This window comes from Desmodus rotundus, chromosome 9 (genome assembly GCF_022682495.2).
Source record: "Desmodus rotundus isolate HL8 chromosome 9, HLdesRot8A.1, whole genome shotgun sequence".
NCBI classification, from domain to species: Eukaryota; Metazoa; Chordata; class Mammalia; order Chiroptera; family Phyllostomidae; genus Desmodus; species Desmodus rotundus.
Genome location: NC_071395.1, coordinates 78,473,578 through 78,501,014, shown reverse-complemented (window position 1 = coordinate 78,501,014; position 27,437 = coordinate 78,473,578). Strand labels below are relative to the sequence as shown.

At 35.8% G+C, this 27,437-nt stretch overlaps 1 protein-coding gene and 2 pseudogenes across 3 annotated transcripts in view; 2 read left to right on the top strand and 1 right to left on the bottom strand.

Moving 5' to 3' along the window:
- SSH2 (slingshot protein phosphatase 2) overlaps positions 1 to 27,437 on the bottom strand; it is a 233,294-nt gene that overhangs the window by 125,158 nt on the left and 80,699 nt on the right. For all 3 annotated transcript variants that reach the window (XM_053911812.1, XM_024565153.3, XM_045199208.2), the window contains one exon: positions 13,751 to 13,794. In XM_053911812.1, the coding sequence (XP_053767787.1) occupies positions 13,751 to 13,794 (44 nt within the window). The remainder of the gene's footprint in view (positions 1 to 13,750; positions 13,795 to 27,437) is intronic.
- Positions 14,734 to 14,902, top strand: LOC112308965 (U2 spliceosomal RNA; annotated as a pseudogene).
- Positions 23,285 to 24,115, top strand: LOC112308868 (ADP-sugar pyrophosphatase pseudogene; annotated as a pseudogene).

Below are 27,437 nucleotides of genomic sequence, written 5' to 3'. Positions count from 1 at the left end.
GATCTTTTGTATCATTTTTTTAAGACACTATTTCATTTATTTTTGCTTTGATCTTAATTATTTCCTTCCTTCTATTCACATTGGGCTTTGTTGTTTCTTTTCAAGTTCCTTTAAGTGTGAAGTTAGATGGTTTATTTGAGCTTTTTCTTGTTTTTTAGATAGGCCTGTAATGCTATGAATTTCCCTTAGGATTGCTTTCCTAGTGTCTCTCAGATTTTGGATTGTTGTGTCCTCATTTTAATTTGTTTCAAGGTATCTTTTGATTTCCTCCTTGATGTCCTTGTTGATCCATCCATTGTTTAATAATATGTTATTTAGCTTCCATGTCTTTGCATGTTTTTCAGTGTTCCTTTTGTGTTTGATTTCTAGTTTCATAGCATTGTGGTCAAAGAAGATGCTTGATATCATTTCAATCTTCTTAAATTTATCAAGACTTGTTTTGTGTCTTAGCATGTGGTCTATCATAGATAACATTCCATGTGCATTTGACAAGTATGTATATTCTGCTGCTTTGGGTTGAAATGCTCTGAACATACCAATTAAATCCATTTAATCTAGTGTGTTATTTAAGGTTGCTGTCTCTTTGTTGATTTTCTGCCTGGGTTCTATCCACTGAAGTCAATGGGATGTTAAAAATCCCCAACTATGACTGTATTTCCATTGATCTCTCCGCTTATGTCCATCAAAATTTGCTTTACATATTTAGGTGCATCTGTGTTGGGTATGTAAATGTTTACTAGGGTTACATCCTCTTGTTGGATTGTTCCCTTTATCATTATGCAGTGTTCTCTGTCTCTTATTATAGCCTTGGTTTTGAAGTCTGTTTTGTCAGATACAAGTACTACTACCCCACCTTATTTTTCTTTTCCACTTGCATGAAATATCTTTTTTCCAACCCTTTACTTTTAGTCTGTATGTATCTTTTGATCTGAGATGGGTCTCTTGGAGGCAGCATATACATGGATCTTGTTTTCTTATCCATTTAGCTACCCTCTGTCTTAATGGAGCATTTAAGGCATTTACATTTAAAGCGATTATTGATAGGTATGTATGTAGTTTCATTTGGTTGTTGGACTATTTTCCTCTGTTTTTTTCTTTTCTTTCTCTTTTCCTCTTCTTCTTCTTCTTAAAGCAAGCCCTTTAACATTTGTCACAGTATTGGTTTGGTGTTAACAAATTCCTTTAACTTTTTCTTGTTTGGGAAGCTCCTTATTTCTCCTTCGAGTTTAAATGATAGCCTTGTTAGGTAAAGTAGCCTTGGTTGTAGGTCCTTGCTTTTAATCACCTTGAATTTTTCAAGCTACTCCCTTCTGGCCTGAAATGTTTCTGATTAGTAATCAGAGGACAATGTAATTGGTGCTCCCTTGTGGTTAGCTACCTGCTTTTCTCTTGTGGCTGTTAGGGTTCTCTCCTTATCTTTAAGCCTTGTCATTTTAATTATGATGTATCTCAGTGTAGGCTTCCTCGGGTCTAACTTGTTTGGGACTCTGAGCTTCCAGGTTTTGTGCGACTTTTTCCTTCGCCAGATTAGGGAAGTTTTCGGTTATTATTTCTTCAAATAGGTTCTCGATCCCTTGCTCACTATCTTCTGGTATTCCCATGATGCAGATGTTGTTGTGCTTCATGGTGTCCAAGACATTTCTTAAGCTCTCCTCTTTTTTTTTTAAGTTCTTTTTTCCTTTTGCTGCTCTGCCTGATTGTTTTTTTCTACCTTGTCTTCCAAAACACTCATTCAATCCTCTGCTTCATCTAACCTACTGTTTATTTCTTCCAGTATATTATTTACCTCAGATATGGCATTCCTTATTTCTGACTGATGCTTTTTTTATGGTTTCTATGTCTTTTTTCATGCTGTTTAGTGACCTTATAATCATTACTCTAAATGCTCTGATAAATTGCTTACTTCCATTTTATCTAGTTGTTCTGGAAAATTATCTTGTTCTTTTATTTGGGGTCTATTTCTTTGTATTCCCATTTTAGCTGCTTCTTTGTATTTTCCACCTTAGATGATAAATTAATCAGCTGTTAATCAAATCAGTTGTTGATCTAATCTGTCTGTAATCAGCAGTCAGGCTTAAGCACCACAGGGCAGGGCCATTGCTTCCCCTCAGGCTGATGCCGTTGGGAGACGAGTGCTATGACGGAGAGAGATGGCTCCTGCAGTATGAGGGATGACTCAGCACATGTATCCTGGCAGCTCTTCCCTCAGTTCTCTCCAGAGAGCCTCTAGCCCCAGACTCTTCTCCAGCATCTTTAGTTTACTCTTCCCTCCTTTTGCTGGCATCCAGGGTAAGTGGCAGCAAAGAAATTTTGTGCTTTGGCCCTTTAAAAGGCTCTCTGCATCTCCAGCTGTCCTCCCTGGCTGACAGAACCCCTACTGCTTTTCACAGCTAGATATTATCCGGGTTCCTTTTCAGCTCTGGTGGTGTAGGCTGGGGAGGCCAACTTGGGGTCTAGCGGTCACTGACTTGTTCAGCTTATGTTTGTCTGGAATGTCTTAATTTTTCTCTCACTTTTAAAAGGAAATTTTGCCAGATATAGAATTCCTGGTTGACATTTTTTTTCTTTTAGCACTTTAAATACACTGTCCCACTGGCTTTTGGCCTCCAAAGTTTCTAATGCAAAATCTGGTCATAGTCTTATTGAGGATCCCTTGTATATGACAATTTGCTTTTCTGTTGTTGCTTTTAAGATTCTGTCTTCGTCTTTTGAAAGTTTGATTATAAGTGTCTCAATGTGGGACTCCTTGAGTTCATCTTACTTGGAGTCATTGAACTTCTTGGGTATTTATATTCATGTCTTTTGGCAAATTTGGGAAGTTTTTAGCCATTATTTCTTCATATAGTCTCTCTCCTCCTTCTGGGACTCCTATGATGTGTCCTCTTCATGGTGTCCCATAGGTCCTTTAGGCTCTGTTTGCTTTTCTTCAGTCTTTTTTCTTTCTGTTCCTTAGACTTGAAAATTTCCACTGTCATATCTTAAAGTTTAGTGATCCTTTCTCCTGTCTGCTCAAATCTGCCTTTGAATCCACCTAGGGAATTTTTCACTTCAGTTATTATACTTTTCAGCTCCAGTTCTTTTTCATTTCTTTTTAAGTTTTTTCTTTATCAATATTTCCATTTTGTTTGCACATCATTTTCTTGACTTCCTCAACATCTTCCTTTAATTTTTTAAAAAAATTTTCTTTGTTTTTTTTTAAACATCTTTAAATGGTCATTTTAGAGTTTTATATAGTATATTTGCCATTAGGTCTTTTTCAGGGACAACTTCTATTGATTTATTTTTTTCCTACAAATGTGTCATACTTTCTTGTTTCTTTATACGCCTTGTGATTTTTTGTTGAACACTGGACATTAGAATCTAGTAATGTGATAACTTTGGAAATCAGATTTTCCATCTTCCCCAGGGTTTACTATTTTTTTAATTATTATTTTTTTAATTGTTGTAGGCTGTTTCCGTATCATGGATCAGACTGAGGCATAAGCTTATGGACTTCTCACATAGTTTCTGTGCCTCTCCCTGGGCATGCATGGTCACTTTCTAATTATCCCCTCATATGCAGTAGTTGATTTTGAAAGTCCTAGTATTTAATGTATGGCTCCCAAAAGGGGGAAAAGCAGAAAATGAAGGTGAAAAAAAGAGTGCCAGCCCTGTAAATTGCTGAAATCACTTCAGCTAGAGGGAGAGTCTTGCAACAATGGGGGGAGGTGCAAGAATAGCTGACTGCTCTATTTTGGCACCTCTGTGGTCAGAAGCAGCAATCAGCTATCAGTGCACAGACCCCGAGTATCTACAGGATAGGGTCCTTTTTGCCCATCCTGTCTTCCACAAGCTGTGTGCAAGCTGCTCCAGGGACACATGCGCAGCTGCCTGACATGGGCTGAGAGTGGGTATCTACTAATGGCTGAAATTGACAACAATTTACCTTCCAAGTCTTCCCCTGGAAGTTGCAAGACCTCAACAGACTCAGAGTTCTAAAATATTACATTAGACAGATTCTGTCAGTGTAATTTTTGTCTAAATAGAAAGACAGATTCTTGATGCTTCCTGTTCCACCATCTTCTCAGAATCCTCTGCCAACAGTGATACATATTTGATATTTTATCAGTCTTTGGGCTTTTATAATACATGAAAACAACTTTTCCAAAACTTAGTTTAGCAAAGTCAAGAATTAAGGGGAAATTTATTTTACCTTTTTACTTGTTTGTTTGTTTATACTATAAACAATAACAACTGGGGGGAAGCAAAATTACTTACCTAGGTTTAAAAGATATACTTCATTTCATTAGGGCGGCAATAATTAAATTTGCTTTTCAAATCAGATTTAAGAATGCCTTTCATAGCTACCAGAAGCAGAACATGCCAGATAAATATGAAAAAGAGTCTTTATATAAATAAAATCTTTAGAAACAAAGAGTATTTCAGTGAAATAAAAATTCTTACTCCTGTCAAGTGGCTAGGAAAAGAACTTTCTATAAGTGTGCACTTCCAATGTAAGGGGTTACTTCATACAATGGCAGAACTCAAGGACAGCTCACTACACCCCCTTGTGGCCACACCCAAATGTTTGTAAAGTTTTGGGATCAGAAGAATAAGCCACATGATAAGAGGTGGAGATTTAGATTTCAGAAGGGCAAATAGCACAAGATGTACATTTTCAGTGTGTTCAGTTAGAACCAGTTTTTAATACATGGAAAGCTCTACTTTTATAAATCAAACACATATAATATTATGAATATATATATATATATATATACAAACTCCTACTCACAATAGACTTTTCCTCTTTTCCACTAAAAAAAAATTTTTTTAACCCTCACCTGAGCATATGCTTATTGATATGGGAGAGAGGGAGAGGGAGAGATGAGAAGAGGAAGAGGAAGAGAGAGAGAGAGAGAGAAACACTGACATGAGAGAGAAACATCCATCAGTTGCCTCCCATACATGCCTGGACTGGGAATTGAATCTGAAACCTAGGTATATGTCCTGACTAGGGATAGAACCTGCAACCTTTTGGTGTATGGGACAACGCTCCAGACAACTGAGCCATCCAGCCAGAGCTCCACTTTATTTTTTAAATTAAAAGTACAATGAGATACCACCTCACAATCATTAGGATGTCCACTATCCAAAAAACAGAAAATAACCAGTGTTGTTAAGGATGTGAAGACATTGAAACCCTTGTACACGGTTAATGGGAATGTAAAATGGTACAGTATGGTGGGTCCTCGAAAAATTAAAAATAGAATTACCATATGATCCACAATTCTGGGTGTATACTCAATTAAAAGCAGGGTCACGAGAAATTTGTACACCCATGGTCATAGCAACATTATTCACAATAGTCAAAAGGCAGAAACAACACAAATGTCCATGAACAGATGAATGGATAAACAAATTGTGGCATATGCTTACAATGAAATATTATTCACCCTTAAAAAGGACGAACATTCTGACACATGCTACAACATGAACAAACCTTGAGGACATTATGCTAAGTGAAATAAGCCAGTCACAAAAGGACACATAGTGTATGAATCCATTTATATGAAGTACCTATAGTAGTCAAATTCTCAGCAATGAAAAGTAGAATGTTGGTTGCCAGAGCTGGGTTAAGGAGAGGTTGTGGAGTTATCATTTAATGATAACAGAGTTTCAGCTTTGGAAGTAAAGTATTCTCTAAGGTTAACGTATTCTCTAACTAGAATATATACTGAGGTAGAGTACATCTGTCTTCTTTTCACAGCCAAAAGATGGACAATGTAGTACATTTATTGTCATATTTAAGTGCACAAATTATTTCACTAAAAATAGGCTGGAATTAAATGAAGTCATATCTCAAAAGGAAAACATAAACAGAGCAAAGATAAGATAGAAGAAACTTGATGAGGTATCAGAGATACAGATCTGGAGGAAAGATTTTTCCACAATGAATTAGTAACACAATGCCATGGTGAAACTGTATCTTACACAAAGACATGCCCTGATTCATCTCTGGTAAAGCTATTATTTCTAGTATACATATCAACATTCTTCTCCTTTATTCATTTCATAAGCATTTACTAGTGCTAACTACATGCTAATTGCTGTAGATACCGAGATAAAAGACACAGTCACTGTCCTGCACTGCTGTCAGATGGGGAAGTAATTGCCCACCTCTAGCCATTTGCTTGCAACAGCTTTCTGGAGAGTTGTCCTGCCTGCTGTCATACTGTGTAACACTGCCAGGTTTTTTTCTGGCAGTCATGTCATTCTTCTAGACACAGATAAATTAAATCAAACTCCTCTGCTTGTAAGATATAGACAATTATCTTCTTATTGTCCCTGAAACACATTAGCACCTACTTCCAGACTTCTAAGGATTTCCTTTCACTCTCCCCATCCTTCTATATTTGGAATGCTCTTCTTCTTTTCTCCTGTCTAAAGCCCATTCATTCAAGACCTGGCTCTTCCTAAAAAAATAAAAATAGAAATAAAAAATAAAAAAGACCTGGCTCCTCCAAGAGATTTTCTGAGACTCTGTTGGCCCACATTGCTCTTTCTCTATCCCATCTGCTGAAAACTTTGTTCTCAATGCTAGGTTTGAAGTATCTTGGAGAAAATAACGTTTTGAAAGGTGAAGAACCTTTTTAATAGATGGTGAGTAATTCTTTATGTCTATGAAAGACTAAAAAGGAAGAAAGTAGGTTTAAACACAGGAGAGGTTTTGGGTTGAAGATGAAAAATAACTTCACACTGAGTTATTAAAAATATAAAAACTGGCAACAAATATATATATTGCTTGAGTTGGGAGGGGGGACATAAAAATGGTACTGAATGGCTTAAGCATTTGTCTTAAAAATAACCATACAATTTCTCTGAGATCTTTGAGACTATGTTATTTTAAAATACTATAAGTTGCTGACCCATGGCTACTGTGCTGTACACCTGAGACCAATACAAAGCAATGCTGAAGAAGAACTGTAAACTGAAAAAACAAAACACCTAAAAAAATTGCTGATCCCAAAGACAATTTCCTAAAGGTCATTCCTTTCTCTTCACTTATACAATTCTTAGGTTAGGGTTGGTAAACATAGGAATATATGAATTCTACTATAATTAATATATTTATTTTCTAAATTTTGATCTAAAGTACTTTGTTTTTTACCACAGCTATTCGTCTTTAAAAAAGGATGTCTTGTGAGGTATTATAGAATTGTACCCCTGAAACCTATATAATTTTATTAACCAATGTCACCCCAATAAATTAAAAAAAGATGTCTTGGGATTTCAAAAATTTATTTCACTAGCATATTTTTTGTTCACTTTTATTTATTGTCTTATAATTTTATTAGGTTGACTCATATGAGATAGCTGTTTATAGATTAAAATGGTTGAATATTGGAATGTTTTATGGTTTAGTTTTATAGTTACTTCTTGGCAGTTCCCCAGTCAGCAAAGTGGGTCATCACACAAGAAGAAAAGCTGTGTGTTCAAAAATATGCAAAAGGAAGACTGGCATTGAATTTCATCCATTTATCTTTTGATCAAAAAAGCAATGATGCACAACTTGATTTTTAGTTCTGTAATTATGTTAGATTTTTACCCTTATCTTCTGAGAAAGACAAAGTATTGTCAGAATATAAACGGCATAAAAGAGCTTGTTTGTTTTTGAATTGTAATAAAATACACATAACACTTCTATGCAACTATCACCGCCATCCATATCTAGACTTTTCCTCTTCAAAAACTGAAACTCTGTACCCATTAAATAATAACTCCCTGTCCTCCACTCTATCTCTGAGAATTTGCCTATTGTAGGTACCTCATATAAGTAGAATAATACAATATGGATCCTTGTGTGACTGGCTTATTTCACTTAGCATAATGTACTCAGGGTTTGTCCGTGTTGTAGCATATGTCAGGATTTTCTTCTTTTTAAGGTTGAAAAATACTATTCTATTGTAAGCATGTGCCACATTTTGTTTACCCACTCACCTGTTCATGGACACTTGGCTGTTGTGAATAGTGCCGCAATGAACGTGAGTGCATGAATTTCTCAAGACCCTGTTTTTAATTCTTTTGGGTACATACCCAGAAGTGGAATAGCGGGATCATATGGTAATTCTATTTTTAATTTTTTGAAGACTCATCATACTTAACCATCTTAAATTCCCACCATAGTGAACAAGGGTTTAAGTTCTTCACATCCTCAACAACGCTTGTTATTTGGCAGGGGGTGGAGTGGGGGGGAAGGATAGTGGACATTCTAATGAGTGTGAGGTGGGATCTGATAGTTTTGATTTGCATTTTCCTAATGAATAGTGATGCTGAACATCTTTTCATGTGCTTACTGGCCATTTGTTTATTATATTCTTTGAAGAAATGTCTGTTCAAGCTCTTTGCCCATTTTTTAATTGAGGTTGTATTATGGTTAATTTTATGTCTCAGCTTACCTGGGCCACAAGGTGCCCAGATATTTGGTTAAATATTATGTCTCTGAGGGTTTTTCTGGATGAGATTAACATTTAATCAGTAGATTGAGTAAAACAGATTGCCCTCTCCAATGTGGGTAGGTAAAGAAGAATTCACTTTCTCTGCCTGACTGTCTTTGAGCCAGTACGTTGGTTTTCTCCTAACTTCAGACTTAGACTCAGACCAGAATTTTCACTATCAGCTCTCTGGGGTCTCCAACCTGCATTTCTTCGGATTTCTCAGCTTCCATAATTGTGAGCTAATTCCTTAAAAAAAAAAAACATCTATCTATATATTTCCTATTGATTCTATTTCTCTGGAAACCCTGACTAGTACAGATTTTGGTACTGAGGAGTAGGGTACTACTATAATGAATACCTCAAAATGTGGAAGTGACTTTGGAACTGGATAATGTGGTAGAGGCTGGAAGACTGTAAAAAAAAAGATTTTATTCATTTATTTTTGGAGAGGGAGAAGGAAGGGGAAAAGAGTGGGAGAGAAACATGGATGCGAGAGAAAAACATTGATCAGTCGCCTGTCGCATGCCCCCAACTGGTGACCTGGCTCGCAACCCAGGTATGTGCCCTGACTGAAAAGGGAACCACTGACCTTTCAGTTTGTGGGACGATGCCCAACCCACTAAGCCACACCAGTCAGGGGGAGGCTGGAAGAATTTTCAGGTGTATGCTTGAAAAAGCTGAGATTGCCATGAACGGAGTATTAAAAGGCAATTCTGGTGAGAACTCAGAATGAAAAGAGGAGAGCTGGCGAAAAAGCCCTCCATGTTTTTAGAGTACATAATAATCATGAACAGAACATTGGCAGAAATATGGGTAGTGACAGTCATTCTGATGAGGTCTCATACAAAATGAGGAAGATGTTACTAGACATGAAGGAAAGGCAACCCTTGTTATACAGTAGCAAAGGAGCCCTGACTGGTGTGGCTCAGTTGGTTGGGTATCATCCCAAAGAGCAAAGGGTTGCTGGTTGGATTCCAGGTCAGGGCAAATGTCTGGGTTGCAGGTCTGGTCCCTGGAGGGGGTGCGTATGAGGAGCAACAGATCGATGTTTCTCTCTCACCTTGATGTTTCTCTCCCTCCCTTCCCCTTAGAAGGAAGGAAGGAAGGAAGGTAGGAAGGAAGGAAGGAAGGCAGGCAGGCAGGCAAGAAGGAAGGGAGGGAAAGAGGCAAAGGACTGGTTGAACTGTGTTTGTATTTTAGGGTCTTGTGGAAAGTATAGCTTGTGAGTGATAAAACTGGATTCTAAGCAAAGTGCTGAAGAAGCAGCCTAGTTCCTTCTAACTCCTTATAATAAATACAAGAAGAGAGACATGAACTGAAGGTGTTGTGAAGCAAAAAAGAACTTAAAAATTTGGAAAATTTTCAGCTTGTCCATATTGCAAAAAAATGAGAGTATGTTCTGAAGAGAGTATCAAGAGTGTATTGACCAACCGCTTGTAAAGAGATTAATGTGGGTGTGAACCACGGAACTAATTGGCCATTTCAATAGAAGTCAGGATTGGGATTATACGGGCAGAAATACTGCCAGCTGAGACTAAAGGAAGCAAAGAAAATGATTCAAAATGAAGGAATGTGAACATGCATTATTCTTGAAGAAAAAGGGAGAAGGACCCTAAAGACGATTCAGAGATTATCAGGGCTGCTATACCCACCACAGGGCTAGAGTGCAAAGGCCAAGGGCCAAGGCTGCCTCTTCCTTGGTTTCAAAGGGCAGGGCTGCCCCATGGAAATGATACCGTCACTCCAGTGACTCCTGAAAGGACCACAGCCCCAGTGGATTCAGAAGACAAAGTACTGAACCAAAGAGGATTATTTTTGAGCCCTAAGAGCTAATGGAATTCGCTTTGTTAAATTTTGGACTTACTTGGGGCCTGTCACCTCTCCTTTCTTTCCTATTTCTCCTTTTTGGAATGATAATGTCTATTCTATGACTGGCCTGCCATTGTATTTTGAAGTGCAAAACTTATCTGGTTTCACAGGTTCATAGATAAGAGACGAATCTGGCCCCAAGTCTCACCCATATCTGATTTAGATGATACTTAGATGAGACTTTGGACTTTGACATCTAGAGTTGATGCTAGAATGATTTAAGACTTTTGGGGCTGTTAGGATGAAATGAATATAGTTTGTATGTGAGAAGAACATATACTTGGGGGGTAAGGGTGGAATGTTATGGACTGAAAGTGTGTCCCCTTCAATTCCATACACTGAAGCCCTAACCCCAATGTGATAGTATTTGGAGATGGGGGTCTTTGGGAGGTAATGAAGGTTAAATGATGTCATGAAGATGGGGCCCCCATAACAGGATTAGTGGCCATATAAAAAGAGGAAGAGACCAGAGCACCCTCTCACAACCACCTGAGGACACAGCAAGAAGTCAGCTGTCTATAAGCCAGGAAGAGGGCTCTCACCAGAACTGAATCTGCTAGCACAATGATCTTGGATTTCCAGCTTCCAGAACTGTGAGAAAAAAAAATGCCTGTTGTTTAAGTCACTTGGTCTATGGTATTTTGTTACAAGAGCTCGAGCTAACTAAGACAGGTTTTTTGTGTCTTTTGTTGTTGAGTTGTAATAGTTCTTTTCATATTCTGGACCTTAGCCCTATATATGATTTTCAAATATTTTCTCCTATTCTCTGGGTTGCCTTTTCATTGGTTTTTTAAAGGCATCATTGTTTGGGCTAATTATATGAAAAGATTACTTTTAACTTATGACTTTTCCAGTAAATGGCATTTGGTTAAAATAAGAGATCATTAATGCAACATCTTCTTTATTACCTGGAACTGGCATTAGTTTAATAATATGCTATGCACTATTCAGTTCCCTACTACAAACCACAATTGAACTGACAAACTGACAAGACGAGTTTAGGCATGCTCAGTCAAAAGACACTAATTCAACGCTGGCTTATTCTGTGCTAAGTATAATGCCAGATAGAGAATGCCAGAATAGCAGCGAAGCACACAAAAATCAACCTCTTACACACCATCTAGCTCCAAGGAGCGGGCATCTGGCACTTAGGAGGAGTTTATTTGCTTTGAGTCAGACTAAAGCAATTAGATTTAGAAATAGCCTGGGAAGCACTCAGTGTAAGAAATTACAACAGGCAAGTAAATTTTGATTTTTTTTTAATGGGTGCTACTAGATTTTTCTTCATTTCTCATTTCTATACATAATGCTTTTCCTATGAGTAGAAGAAGCCTACAAGTACCTTTGACTAGTCATATTAATGATTTATTTGCCAACAACTTTAAAAACAAGGGTCTGTGTGATTCTTAATGGCTTGACAGTTCGAGGCTGTGAATAAAAAAAGACTTCATTGCTTCATCATTATGTAATTTTTTGGAACAACAATTATCTTCATAGATGCCAAGTCAATTTGTAAAGCTTAACATCAATACAAAGATCTTTAAATCTGGTCTACTATAAAACTTAAGAATCCTTTGGAATGTTTTTTAATTCAAATGGAAATAAGGTTATGATGCATATGGTAGGCATTTAGCTAAAATTTCTCCTGGTTTCTATCTCTTAACCTTATGCAAAGAATGACACTTCACTATCAGATCTTCCCTAGGAGACATTAAGCTTAACCCAAAATCTTTGTGATAACCAAGATAGGAAAAATATTGCCAATAACCTCAGTAACTGATGAAAAGGAACTATTAACATTTTCATATTAAGTTGTAATATATATTACAAGAGTGATACATGTGTAAACAAACACCTGATAATTCATCATTAAGGAAGCATTTCCTTTAGACATGTTCTCCAGAATGAGCATGCTTACTGTATCCTTTGTCTGTATCATCTAGAATGGCTCACGTCATTTAGTTCAGAGGATACAAGTCTGGTAACATTTAAATACCATCTAGAATTTACCAGGATTGTTTCTTGTGGGAGAGGATTGATTTAAAAAACCCCTTAGAGTAGGTAACAGAAATGTTATTATATACTTCCTAGATGTCTAATAATGTTTTTTCTTTTAATGGCAGGAGGTACTGGTACCCTTATAACAACATTCCATGAGAGGGAGAAAAGAAGTGTCATTGTATTTAAAAGGACCAGGTACATAACTCAGCGTATCCTTTGTTTTTAGGAAGTGAAATGTTAATCAGTCTGTAGGAACTGCAAAATCTATCAAAATTAATGACAAAAATAAGTACAAAGCTGAAGGCTGAAATGTTCTTCAGTTGATATTTTCCTAAAAGGTAAAGAAAATTGGCTTTTTTACTATCCAAGATAGTTCTGGAGACTTGGGTCAAAACTGGACCAATACTGGAATTTTTTAAAAGTTTGCATTTTGTAAAAAGTAATCTGCCATTTTATTTATTTATTGAGGCATAATTGACATACAAAATTATATTAGTTTCAGGTGCACAGCACAATGCAATCTACCATTTTAAATCTGAGTCAGTAACTAAATTCTTAAAGCTATGTTATTTTGAAAGATCAGTTAAGCAATCTAACAATAGCCAGGGCGGGGGTGGGGGCGATGGGGGCGGGGACAGTGGGAAGAGGGGATTACAGGAACTACTATAAAGGACACTTGGACAAAACCAAGGGGGAGGGTGGAGGTGGGGGAGGGAGGTGGGTTCACCTGGGGTGGGGTGGAGGGATGGGGAGAAAAGGCATACAACTGTAATTGAATAACAATAAAAATTAAAAAAAAAAAGAAATTGCTTACAATAATGAAAAGTAATTTATTCTGGGACTAATAAAAAACCTGTTTTCATAGAAAAAAAAAAAAAGAAAGATCAGTTAAGCATTTTGGAAGTCCAGGATAAGCTAATATGAAAAGAATGAACAAAAATTAGAGATAAAATCATTAACTACAGAAATGCTACAGGATATGGCCATAGATGTGAAATAAATCAAGCATGACAAATACCATACAATTTCACTTATATGTGGAATCTAAAGAACAAAAAGATAAAAACAAACAAAATAGAAAAAGACTCACAGATACAGTGAAGAGACTGAGAGTTGACAGGGGAGAGGGGTTGGGGAGCTAGGTGAAAAGGGAAGGGATTAGGAAGTACAAATTAGTGGTTACAGAATAGTCACACAGATGTAAATTGCAGCATAGGGAATATAGTCAACATTGTAATAACTACGCATGGTGCCAGGTAGGTACTTGAAATATCAGGGGGACCACTCTGTAAAGTATATTGTCCAATCACAATGCTGTACACTGAAACTAATACAGAGTAATATTAAATATACACTGTAATTGAAAAACAAAAACAAATGCTATAGGATATAATGAACAAACGTACCTCCTGGGCTGTGACCGGCATTCCTCCTCCCCACTGTCTGCCTCCTGTATAGACAGGAAAAGGAGAAAAATCATTTACGACTGAGGTCTCATATCACAATATCAACAATGCCATTTCACTAAGCTTTACATATGTAGGAATACCTTATTCATGCTGTGCACTTGAACTAAATTCTCTATAAAAAGTGACTTTAACCAACCCAGGAGGTTGATACACAAGTGGGCAAAAGTAGGTTAAATCACCAGCCATCATAATCTAAAAGATAAATGATAAGTAAGGACACAAAATAACAACAACAATAAGATAAATAATACAACTGAATAATGTAAGAATAAACTCTGTGTTTCACATGCTCACAACTGTAAACCTATTTTGCCCACCCTGAATATTAATAGAAACTATCCCTGGAGGAAACTTCAACAATAGTCTATAAATTTTACTGATAACAAACTGCTAACAATTAAAGAATAACCTCTAAAACCAACCAAAAATGTTATATTATTGTTACATATATTGCTACATTATTGTTACGCTACTTCAAATTAAAAATGAGTGGTCATTCTGACTACCACCAGTAAATCTCATCAAGATGACCTATTTAACGATTCTAATACCCAAAGAACAGCCTGAACAATGAGCACCACTTCACCAAGTGCTCCTGATCAAATCACCATTACCATTACCATCAACATAATGGCTATTACTTACAGAGTATTTATAACATGTCAGACACCTTGCACAACACTTTGTCCTACTTATTCCCTATAAACTTAGAAGGTTCATGGTCCATATTTTTCACTGATTCTAACATACACACCTAACTTAGGATAAAACAGTGTAATAAAAAAATCACTGAATCATAGTTTAATTGCAACATTTACTTTTTCTTAGTGTTAGATAAGATAATTGAGGGTGTTAAAACTTACAGCAATTTAAACTCAATAAAGTAGGAATATTTTACAGATGAAGAAACTAAAATTTACCTTGCTTCCCAGCCTTTTGGCTAAGATCAAGTGTAGTATCTTTTCTTATCAGTTTTAAATTCACAAAGAGGAAAGAAGTCGCCCAAGGAAACTCATATAGTGAAGCTACAATTAAAACTGATAAAATACTGCCTCCTAACACACTGAAAAAGCATTTCATTTACCCCTCCATAGCCTACATTAGGAATTATTATATGTTAAGATACTACACAGATCTTCATGGAGACAAGAATATTGATATGAAAGTGGGAAAAGTTGAAAGAATTAATGATGCTGGGGTGTTCCTTTTCTTTAAATTTTCTCCCTGATCTTTTATATTTGTTCTCTGGTTACCTTTGCCCTATTTGTATATGGTGTGAGGTAGGAGTGGAGGTTCATTCCCCTGCCCCCCATATTGATATCCAGTTTTCAAGCATCTTTTGTTGAAAAAGACTTTCCCTTCCCCGTTGGATTACTTGGGTCCTTTGTGAAAAATCAAATCACATATAAGTGAGGTCTACTTCTAGGTCTTTATTGTTCCATTGATCTATTTGTCAATCTTTATGTCAATACCACACCATCTTGATTACTGCAGTTTATATATATTTTTTCATACTTAGTTTTTAAGGAAAGATAAATCCTCTAACTTAATTCTTTTTCGAGACTGCTTTAGTTTCTAGTAAGACTATTTGTCTTGAAATTTATTTTTTGAAATATTTTATTTATTTATTTTTAGACAGAGGGGAAGGGAGGGAGAAAGAGAGGGAGAAAAACAACAACTTGTGGTTGCTTCTTACATGCCCCCTACTGGGGACCTGGTCTGTAGCCTAGGCATGTGCCCTGACTGGGAATTGAACAAGCAACCCTTTGGTTTGCAGGCTGCCGCTCAATCCACTGAGCCACACCAGCCAGGGTGAAATCTATTTTATCTAATGTCAATATCAGATAATTATTATTAACATAATCATTATAATTATTAATATCTAATATTATACTCCAGGTTTATACTCACTATATATTTTCAATCTCTTTATATTTTAAAGATGTCTTTTATACAGACTAGTTAGATCTTGCTTTATCCATTCTGACAATCTTTGCCTTTCAATTGTAGTGTTTAGTCCTCTAAAATTTAGTGTAGTTATTCATATAGTTAATTTGAGTCTACCACGTTACTATTTATTTTCTGCTTGTCCCCTATATTTTAATTCCTCTATTCCTCCATTTCTGCCTTCTTTTGTATTATTTGAAATTTTTTGAGAATTTCATTTTAATTTACCTACTGACTCTACCTCTTTACATTATTTTTTATTCCATTGTTTAAAAAAATATATATGTATATATTCTTAAACAATATATTATTTAATTTTGATTGTTTTAGGGCTTTAAAATGATATTATGCTATATGTAGTCTTCTCAATATGTTTTTTAACAACTAAATATTATGCTAACAAGATTCATCCACTTATTACACATAGCTATAGTTCACTTATTTTTACTGGGGTAAAAGACTGCATTATATGACAATATCAAAGTTTATTCATTCTACTTAAATAGATGGGATTGTTTCCAAATTTTGGATGCAACTGTAAACATGGTTCTTTTCTTTGTTTCCCCTTCTGATAGTTCATTACTGGTATATAAAATGCAAGTAACTTCTGAATCTTTATTTTGTATCCTGCTACTTTACTGAATTCATTGATCAGTTCTAGTATTTTGTTGGTGGAATATTTAGGGTTCTGTATATACAGTATGATGTCATCTGCAAATAATTACAGTTTCTTTTCTTTTCCAATTTGGATGTCTTATTTCTTCTTGTTTTGATTGCTGTGGCTAGGACTTCCAGTACTATGTTGAATAAGAGTGGAAATGCATCTCTTGTTTCTGATATTAAGCAAAACACTTTTAGTTTTTGCCCATTGAATATGGTGTTAGCAGTGGGATTGTCATATTTGGCCTTTATTATGTTATGTTCCCTCTATTCCCACTTTGCTGAGAGTTTTCAGTATAAATGAGTGATGGATTTTTTCAAATGCTTTTTCTGTATCTATTGATATGATCATATGATTTTTTATCATTCATTTTATGTGATGTATCATGGTAATTAATTTGTGGATATTGTACCAACTTTGTACCCCTGGAATAAATCCCATTTGATCATGGTGTATGATCTTTTTAATGTATTGCTGGTTTTGGGTTGCTAATGATTTGTTGAGGATTTCTACATCTTATGTTCATCAGGAATACTGGCCTATAATTTTCTTTCTTTGTAGTGCCTTTTCCTGGTTTTGGAATTAAGATAATGCTGGCCTCATACAATGAGCTTGGGAGTCTTCCCTCCTCTTGAATTTTTTAGAATAGTTTGAGAAGGATAGGTGTTAGTTCTTTGACAGTTTGGTAAAATTCACCTGTATGAAGCCACCAGTCGAGGACTTTTGTTTGTTGGGGGTTTTTGATTACTGCTTCAATTTCATCAGTTGTAATAAGTCTGCTCAGATTCTCTGCTCCTTCTTGGTTCAGTTTCAGAAAATTGTATGCTTATAGAAATTTATACATTTCTTCTAGATTGTCCAATTTGTTGGCAGATAGTTGTCATTTTTTAATAATCCTTTCTGTTTCTGTGGTGTCAGCTGTTACTTGTCCTCTTTCATTCCTGATTTTATTTATTTGGGTCCTCTTTTTTTTTTCTTTGTGAGTCTGGTTAAAGGTTTATCAACCTTATTTTTTTTTTTTAAAAAAACCAGTACTTGGTTTCACTGATCTTTTGTATTTTTTTAGATTCTATTTTATTTGTTTCTGCTCTCATTTTTATTATTCCTTCCTTCTACGCACTTTGGGCTTTCTTTGTTGTTCTTTTTCTATTTCCTTTAGATGTAAGGTTAGATTGTTCACTTGAGATTTTTTCTTGTTTCTTGAGGTAGGTCTGTAATGCCATGAATTTCCCTCCTAGGACTGCTTTCACTGTGTCTCATGGATTTGGGGTTGTTATGTTTTCATATTCATTTGTCTCAAGGCAAATGAATATGAATCTTTTGACTTATTACTTGATCTCATTGTTAATCCATTCATTGTCCAGTAACATATAATTTAACCTCTATGTGTTGGTGTGTTTTTCATTTTTTTCTCTTGAATTGATTTCTAGTTTCATACCATTGTGGTTGGGGAAGATATGATTTCAATCTTCTTAATTTATTGAGGCTTGTTTTGTGTCCTAACACGTGGTCTGTCCTAGAGAATGTTCCACCAGCACTTGTAAAGCATGTAAATTCTGCCACTTTGGGGTGAAATGCTCTGTAAATAAATACCAATTAAATCTATCTAGTATAGTCTGTTATTTAAGACTGCTGTTTCCTTGTTGATTTTTCTGTCTGGTAGATCTATCAGTTGGTGTCAATGGGGTGTTAAAATACCCTACTATGTATTACAGTTGCTTTCTCCCTTTATGTCCATCAAGATTTGCTTTACACATTTAGGTGCTCCTAAATGTGTCAGTGTTTACAAGGGCTATATCCTCTTGTTAGATTGACCCCTTTATCATTACATAATGCCCTTCCTGGTCTGTTAGTTATAGGCTTTGTTTAAAGTCTATCTGATATAAGTATTGCTACCTCAGCTTTTTTCCATTTCCGTTTTCATGAACTATTTTTTCCATCCCTTTACATTCAGTATGCATGGCAGTAGGCCGCAAAGATAAGTTGCTGAGGGCAGGCCATCTAGACCTGACTCTGTGGGGAAGCCAGGGAAGGTATTCATCAACATCTTAGAAAATGGAATAAAATTATAAATATATTGCTTTGGTGGCAGTAACACATTCTTTAAGGAAACAGCAGCTTAAACTTGGAAAGCCAATCAAGAAAAATGAGGTAGTTTTCCTAAAGCCAGAAGACACTGGTTAATCACAGATATCCACTAGAGGGCAGCCAAGTCAAAGTTTACACTGTGGCTGAACTGGAGAAACTGCATCCACAGAAAATCATAAGAGAAAACATGTTTAAAGACCATTTTCACTGCCTTCAACCTTGGGCACAGCCTTAAGCTAGTAGACAAATATTTCATAGAATATATTTCTGTGATACAAAATGCTTCTTAATTGCAAAATGGAGCAGTGGAAAAGTTATACTTTAGGAATCTGGCTTAGTTGACAGGCACAGTGCTAATACATGGCAAGCATACCTGGAATGCCAACTGCAGCATTCACCATCACTGGCTACCCAACCTCAATCTTCCCCACCCATCTCAGGCACATTCTAACCACAACACAAGCCAACGCCTAACTATGTACATACTGTCTGGACCATGATTTCAATCTAGGTTCTCCTTTTGGTCAACTGGGTTAGTGCTTGGTTTTAAGGACTCATATCCCCTTAAAGTCAGAGTGAGGTGAGGCTACTAAGAGGAGGTTCTTATTTGTGCAGGCCAAGGAGCTGTCAAATCGGTGTATTGGTGAGAGTTCTTAGGTCTCAATGACTAGGACACAGCATGAATATAACATCTAAATAAAAGATGTTGAGAATGTTAAGACTGTTCAGACTGTTCAGATGTTAAGGTTAGATTTGGCAAAGTACCATAAATACTTTTCTGTTTTGACCTCTTGTAGTTTTCCTCCACTCTTGACCAATGTTAGCAGCACAGGCATTTTCCTTCTCCTTGGAAAATGACAACATTTAGTTTCAGATATTACGTACTTCAACTGCAGATGAATTTTGCTATACTGAAATTCTTACAGTATCTCCAACAAGCCAGGCCATCTTGTCCTTAGACTTTGCTCTGTTGTTCTCTCTGTCTAGAATAAACGTCATTCCCTTCTTTGCTTGTCTACTTCTGCTCCTCCTTCAATTGTAGCTTCAATTGTCCCTTTCTCCAAGGCCTTCCCTGATGCTTCTAAAACTGAATTCCACTGTCTTCCAAGTGCAGCCATACAGTTGTCTAGTAGAGAAATGCTCATACTGCCTGTTTACTTGTTGGTCTCCACATTATAACCTTGAAGGCAGGAACTGTATCTTAATCACAACATCCCAGCATTGAACAACACTCAATAAATATTTGTTGGAAAAAACATAATGGATGCCAATATAGTGGGATAGATAGATCTAACTGTGTCCCATTTTCCATAATGTAGGTTCAGTCTTCAAGCATTATTTATATAATTTAAATGCAAAAATGTAGTAATAATTCCTAACACAAGAGTATTCATAACCATACCTATCACACATTTTCACATGGTCAGTCATTTTAGAGATCTGCACAACAGAATTCTGATTAAAAAAAAGATGTATGGAACAATGTTGTCAATAATAGTCATAAATTAGTGAACTATATCATCATCCTCTTTTAGGAGTGGGTTTTATTTACTACTTTATTTTAGACAGTCCTATCTAGCAATTTTTTTCTTTTAAAAAGTTAATTGATTTGAGAGAAATATGAATTTGTTGTTCCATTTATTTATGCATTCATTGGTTGATTCTTGCATGTGCACTGACCGGGGATAGAACCCACAACCCTGGCGCATCAGGATGATGCTATAACCAACTGAGCTACCCAGCCAGGGCCCTTTTTCTTTATAGTTTCTCTTTTATCAATTGAATATTTAATTAAGTTTCCTAAAAAATTAGCTCAGTAATTCATTTATAATTTATTATGGTATATGGCTTAAGAAACATTATAACTTAATTTTTCCCCAAGTTAATCAGTTATTTTAGCACTATCTGATTATTGGCCCATTTCCCCTCGCTGACTTGAAATCCTACCATAATTGTTCAATATTTTCATGTACTTGGGTCTATTTCTGTGCTTTCTAGGCTGTCACATTGATTTATTTCTTCCTTATACTGGCACCACAATGTTATGAGCTTTTAATAGTTTCAATTTATATAGTTTGAATTTATAAAAGTGAGTATCCAATTTCATCCACTTATTCTTCCAAATGAAATTAAGAATAGCTTTGTTAGATTTCCCTGATCCAAAAAATCTCTTTCGAATTTTGGCTGAATTGCATTACATTTTGGAAATTAACTTAGGAAGAAATTATATCTATTTCAATACTGACTTTTCCCATTTAGGCACACACACTGTCTCACCATTTATATATGATTTTTATTTTGTCCTCCCTAAAATATTAGTTTTCAAAAATTTCAGTACTGTGATTTAGTGTATGTATGTCTACATATTTTATTGTTGTTATTGTATATGGGGTTTTTTTCTTGTAGGTTTTTTTTTTTGTCTTCTGTACATGGGATTTTAAAATTTATTTAAAAATATTTTTCAATTACTGTTGACATACAATTATTATAGTAGTTTCAGGTGTACAACCCAGTTGTTAGACATTTGTATAACTTAGGAAGTGATCACCCTGAAAAATCTAGTACCCATCTAACACCATACAGAGGTATTACAATATTATTTTTTAGAAGATCTTGTTTATTTATTTTTAGAGAGAGGGGAAGGGAGGGAGAAAGAAGGAGAAAAACATCAATGTGTGAGAGAAACATTGATCAGTTTTGCAACATGCATGTACCCTGACTGGGAATCAAATGGCAACCGAACTGGTGACCTTTTGCTTGGCGGGATGAAGCTCAACCAACTGAGCCATGCTGGTCAGGGCTATTACAATACTATTGACTATATTCCCTATGTTGTATTTTATATCCCCATGACTGTTCTGTTATCTACCAATTTGTACTTCTTAATCCCTTCACCTTTTCCACCTATTCCTCCTCAAAGCCCTTCCCATCTGGCAACCATCAAAATGCTCTATGAGTCTGTTTCTGGTCTGCTTGTTCATGTGTTTTGCTTTGTTTTGTTTTTAGATTCCACATATAAGGGAAATCATATGGTATTTGTCTTTCTCTGACTTATTTCACTCAGCACAATACCCTCTAGGTCCATTCATGTTGTTGAAGATAGCAAAATTTCTTTCTTTTTTAATCTTCAACCAAGAATATGTTTATTGATTTTTGGGGGGAGGAGGGGGCACAGGGGAGAGATCAGTTGCCTCGCGCCCAGACCAGGTATCAAACCCACAATCCTTTGGTGTACAGGACAACGCTCCAACCAACTGAATCACCTAGCCAGAGCTCCTGTTTTTCTTCCCTTTTCTTTTCTTTTTTCTTTGCTCTTCTTTCTTTTCTTTAATAGCTGAGTCATATTCCATTGTATTATGCACTACTTCTTTATCCATTCATCTACTGATGGACACTTAGGTTGCTTCCATATCTTGGTTATTGTAAATAATGCTGCGATGAACATATGAATGCATATGTCTTTTCAATTTAGAGTTTTTACCTGAAATTTTTTTTGCATTATATTTTGAACTGGTTATTGCCAGAAATATAGAAAAGCTACTTATTTCTATATATTTATGTTATACATATTTATAAATTCTATGTATTAACTAGTTTATTAAACTTTTAAAAAATAACTTTTGATAAGCATTACTCTTCAAAGTATAAAAAATTTAAGAACTTATTTATTAAAATAAGGTAAACAGTATTTCTACTCACAAATAAAATAAAAATACTTATAAGTGGAATGTAAAGTAAATAATTTAGTGCAAGTTTCTCAACCTATTCTCTAATGATATGAATAATCTCAAGTATAAAATATCAAGAATATATTTTCCATTGAGACTCTTAATTTACATTAAGATACATTAATGATTTTCTTATTAAAAAGAAAATTACATATATCTAACATAACTGTAGTCAGAGAGGGAGCAGTAATATCTCTAACTTGTAGAAAAGAGTATAGAAAGATCCACTAAATCGTAAGCTTTGAAGACAGGGACGGTGTTTTGTCTTTATATTCATCTATCTGCATATAGTATGTGTTCTTATTTGTTGTTGTTAAACATCTTTATTGAGATATAATTCACATACCATACAATTCATCTATTTACTTTTTAGTATCTTCACATGATTGAATATGTTTTTCAGTATGCAGTCATGCATATATCAAAAAATAAAAGTGTATATGCAGAGAGGGAGGGAAATATTAAAAAATTAAAGTCCAATGATAAACTAAGGAAAGTATTTTTACCATACATAAAACATGGATTGTCTCAATAAACAAAGAATTCCAACAAATCAGTAAGAAAAGGGCAACCACCCCAACAGAAAAATGGGCAAAGGCTAGGAGCAGACAATTCACAAAAAAGATAGAAATGGGACAGCTACATGTAAAAAAATGAAACTTGACCACCAACTTCACCACACACAAAAATAAATTCAAGGTGGATATAAGACTTAAATATAAACTGGGATACCATAAAAATCCTATAGGAAAACATAGGCAGGAAAATCTCAGATATCCCATGCAGCAATATTTTCACCGATATGTCCCCTAGAGCAAGGGACATAAAGGAAAGAATAAACAAATGGGACCTCATCAAAATATAAAGCTTCTGCATGGCTAAAGAAAAGAGCATTAGAAAATTGTGGGGAGTACTTTTAGTGTACACACACACACATCACAGTTTGGGTCCTGGGGATGGGTTTCCGAAGTATTGAGAAGGGGACTTTGAGAACTGCACACCTCTGTTTTCTCAGCTGGACGCGCACTGCCCTGGAAGTGTGAACTTCTTGCCTGAGGACTGGAAAGACTAATCAGCTTGAAAATGGAAAACCAAGAACCAGGGGACTCTTCTCAAAAAACCAAACAGTTTATTATTTCAGGGGAGTTAATGGCAGAAGGAAAATGGGTTAAGTTTGAAAAAATAACTTACATGGATCCTACTGGTAAAACAAGAACTTGGGAAACTGTGAAACATACAACAAGATAAGGACATTCGGCTGATGGTGTAACGATTATCCCAGTGCTGCAAAGAACTCTTCATTATGAATGCATTGTTCTGGTGAAACAGTTCCAACCACCGATGGGATGCTACTGCTTAGAATTCCCTGCAGGTCTTATAGATGATAATGAAAGCCCAGAAGCAGCTGCTCTGCGAGAGCTGGAGGAAGAAACTGGCTATAAAGGTGATGTTGCTGAATGTTCTCCAGCTGTTTCAATGGATCCAGGTTTGTCAAGCTGTAGCACACACACAGTGACAGTAACTATTAATGTAGATGAGGCTGAAAATGTGAGACCTAAGCCAAAGCCAGAAGATGAAGAATTTGTGGAAGTAATTTTCTTACCAAAGAATGACCTGATGAAGAGACTTGAAGCCCTGGTAGCTGAAGAACATCTGACAGTGGATGCTAGGGTCTATCCCTATGCTCTGGCGCTGAAACATGCAAACACAAAGCCATTTGAAGTGCCCTTTCTGAAATTTTAAGGTCAGAAGAGTGTAGCCATGTTCTTCTAATGAGGCCACAAGGCCTCCTTCACTAAGACTTTGTATTCGTCTAACAGATTTGAAAGTACCTTTTTCATAAAATAAAAACAACAAAGAATGCAAAAAAAAATAAAAGAAAACAGCATTAAAGTGAAAAGAGAACCAACTGTACGGGAAAACATATTTGTCAATGATACCTTATACAAGGTTTGATCTCCAAAATACATAAAGAACTCACACAACTCCACTCCAGGAAGACAAAAAAAACAATTAAAAAATGGGCAAAAGACCTGAACAGACATTTCTCCAAGGAGGACATACAGAGAGCGCAGAGACATATGAAAAGATGCTCAGCGTCACTAGCCATCAGAGAGATGCAAATTAAAACCACAATGACATACCACTTCACACTGTTGAGAATGGTCATCATAAACAAATCAACAAACAACAAGTGTTGGAGAGGATGTAGAGAAAAGGGAACCCTAGTGCACTGTCGGTGGGAATGCAGACTGGTGCAACCACTATGAAAAACAGTATGGAATTTCCTAAGAAAACTAACAATGGAACTGCCTTTTGACCCGGCAATTCCACTGCTGGGATTATTTCCTAAGAACCCTGAAATACCAATCCAAAAGAACCTATGCACCCCAATGTTCATAGCAGCACAATTTACAATAGCCAAGAGCTGGAAGCAACCTAAATGTCCATCAGTAAATGAATGGATCAAAAACTATGGTACATTTACACAATGGAATACTATGCAGCAGAAAGAAAGAAGGAGCTCCTACCCTTTGTGACAGCATCTTCCATGGATGGAACTGGAGAGCATTATGTTAAGTGAAATAAGCCAGGTGGTGAGGGACAAATACCATATGATCTCACCTTTAAGTGGAACCTAATCAACAAAATCAAATAAGCAAACAAAATATAACCAGAGACATTGAAATAAGAACAATCTGACAATAACCAGAGGGGAGGGGGGAGGGGTAAGTGGGGGAAAGGGTTTTCAGGAACAACTATAAAGGACACATGGACAAGAGATAGAAATGGGCTGAAAAGGAAGTAAAAATATGGTTAACTTGAAATTTAAAAAATAAAAATTCAAATACAGATGCTGTACCATATTTTCCCTATTAAATTATTTAAGATAAAACAAACAATAATGTGCAATACTGACTGCCAACAGGCCACAGAATGAGCAATCATTCTGGTAATCTGTATCAAGGGCTTTAAAATTGGGTCAGATTTTTGACTTTATAATTTTATGTCTAGAAATACATTCTAGTACAACAAGATCAAAGATCTCTCCAGAGATTTATGTACAAGGATCCCAACTGCAGACTATTCATCATAGCAAACAAGTTGTAAGCCACCTTAATGTAGAAAAACAGGAAAACTGAGTAAATGAAAAAACTGCTACATAAGAAAATTGTATTAATCCATTAGTTTATATTGTCTATTTAAAATAAGATCATGATCAGAATATAATGATTACAATGATCATGTACTATAACCAGAAAAAAACATTTAAAATATGGAGTAGGGGCATGGGAGAAATATACAAATTTCTGTTCTTTTTCTTTCTTAATTAATGTCTTCTGAGACATTAGGTAGAATATTACACACATTATCTGACCAGTGTTTTAAAAGAGACATAATTAGTAAGTTGTAAGATCACCAACAAGTAAAAGCCTCTGCTGGCAGATGGCTACCCGAATAAATGACACACTCCCTTTCCCCCGCTCTTTGAACAGCAGCTCCTAAACTCCTGCTATAGTCATGTGAACTCCGCTCAGGCTCACGACTTTTTCTATCCTATTCAATGTTCTTTTTCTCTGGAGCTGTGCTTTTTACACTGGGCTACAAGTACCTCAAGATCATGCCTCAGTGTGGTAAAAATTATTGAAACCAGAGGATGAATATAAAGTATATTCCCAGAGCATCAATTTTACCTGATAGAAAGTAGTATTTTGTAACAGGAATACAGATATATAATCATTTGCATGAAACTTAAAGTAAACCATAAGAATTCAAACAAATTTCAGCTTTGTAAGAGGCCCCTTTAAACTCTATACACCCAGGCTGCCAGGGATTCCCTATTTACTCTCCTCTGCCGGTAAAGACCCTTCTGGGGGAAAGATCTGAAGAGCACTGCAGAGGGCTGCTATATGTAACTCTGAAGTTAAGCCTGTGTCTAATACTGAGCAGTTAAGATACAAGTTAAATTCTGGGAGGTATAATAGGTTAACACACATGAAAAGAAGATCAAATGCTTATGATTCGGTCTAATTTCTTTATTGCCTCTAAAAACATAGGCATGTTGCTTAACTTTATTTGGCTTCCATAAACAAAAGACTGGAGAACAACTGCTAAAAAAGTTGATTCAGCACTTCAAACAAACAAACAGACAGACAGACAAACCCAAAACCTCCAAGCTTACTTGAAGTGCAACATAGATACTGAAATGAAGGAAAAAATATGAAGTTATAAATTGGAATGTGATCTAATTCCTAATATAAGTCACGCCTAGCTAGTGATCCCTGCTAACTCACTGAACACCATAAACAGACCAATTATTAATAGTCTCCCACAGTTAAAATACTCTATTTTATTAATGGAAATAAATGACAGATGAACAAATTAATTGGCAATTTAAGGCAGGAAGATTTTAATTGCACTCATAGTCCCCATTAATCTGGAAATTCCACCAACTCTAATATAACATGACAGCACCTCCCCCACTAATATAAGTCTAACTAGAACTGCATGAATACAAAATACTGTTTATGAGAAAGGTAAAATCTTATGAGAAAGAAGCACTCAGTCATCTGAATTTCCCCTCCAATATGTTGGACATAAGCATCATGTATTGTCAATTTATTGACTATCCAGTCCACCTCAGAAGCTCCTCAGCTACTCACTCACTCATTTAAGTATCCATTGTTTTTCATTAACTATTTCCATAATGTCTCCCCATTTTCCCCTCCAGCCTCACTTTTACTTGTGTAAGGCTCCTATCTACCTTTCCCTTATATTTACGCAAATCTTAAGAAGTTCTTCCCTGGGTTTTCTTTGAATTTTATAACTTGAGATAACTTTAGAAAATATTTATGCTCTACAATCTGAAAAAATACTGATGCATCTCTTTCTGCCACCCCCCACTAATTAACAGTCTAGGACAGAAGAAACTGTTATAACCAACTTTTCAATGCAATCCTTTTCTTCAGCCGTCTTTAGGGAGTTCAGAATATACTTCATCAATAATGCTTATGCTCATTAGAATTCTGACAATCAAGATTAATGAACAAAACTGGGGAGGAAAAGGGAGAAAAAAAGGTAAACAATAAAAGACAAGATGGGTATACCTGATTTATAGGCTCTTATATAAATAAGCTTAACTTTAAAAACATCAATTCTTATTGTCAGTAGTTAAGTATTTCTGCTTGAGAAGCTATTA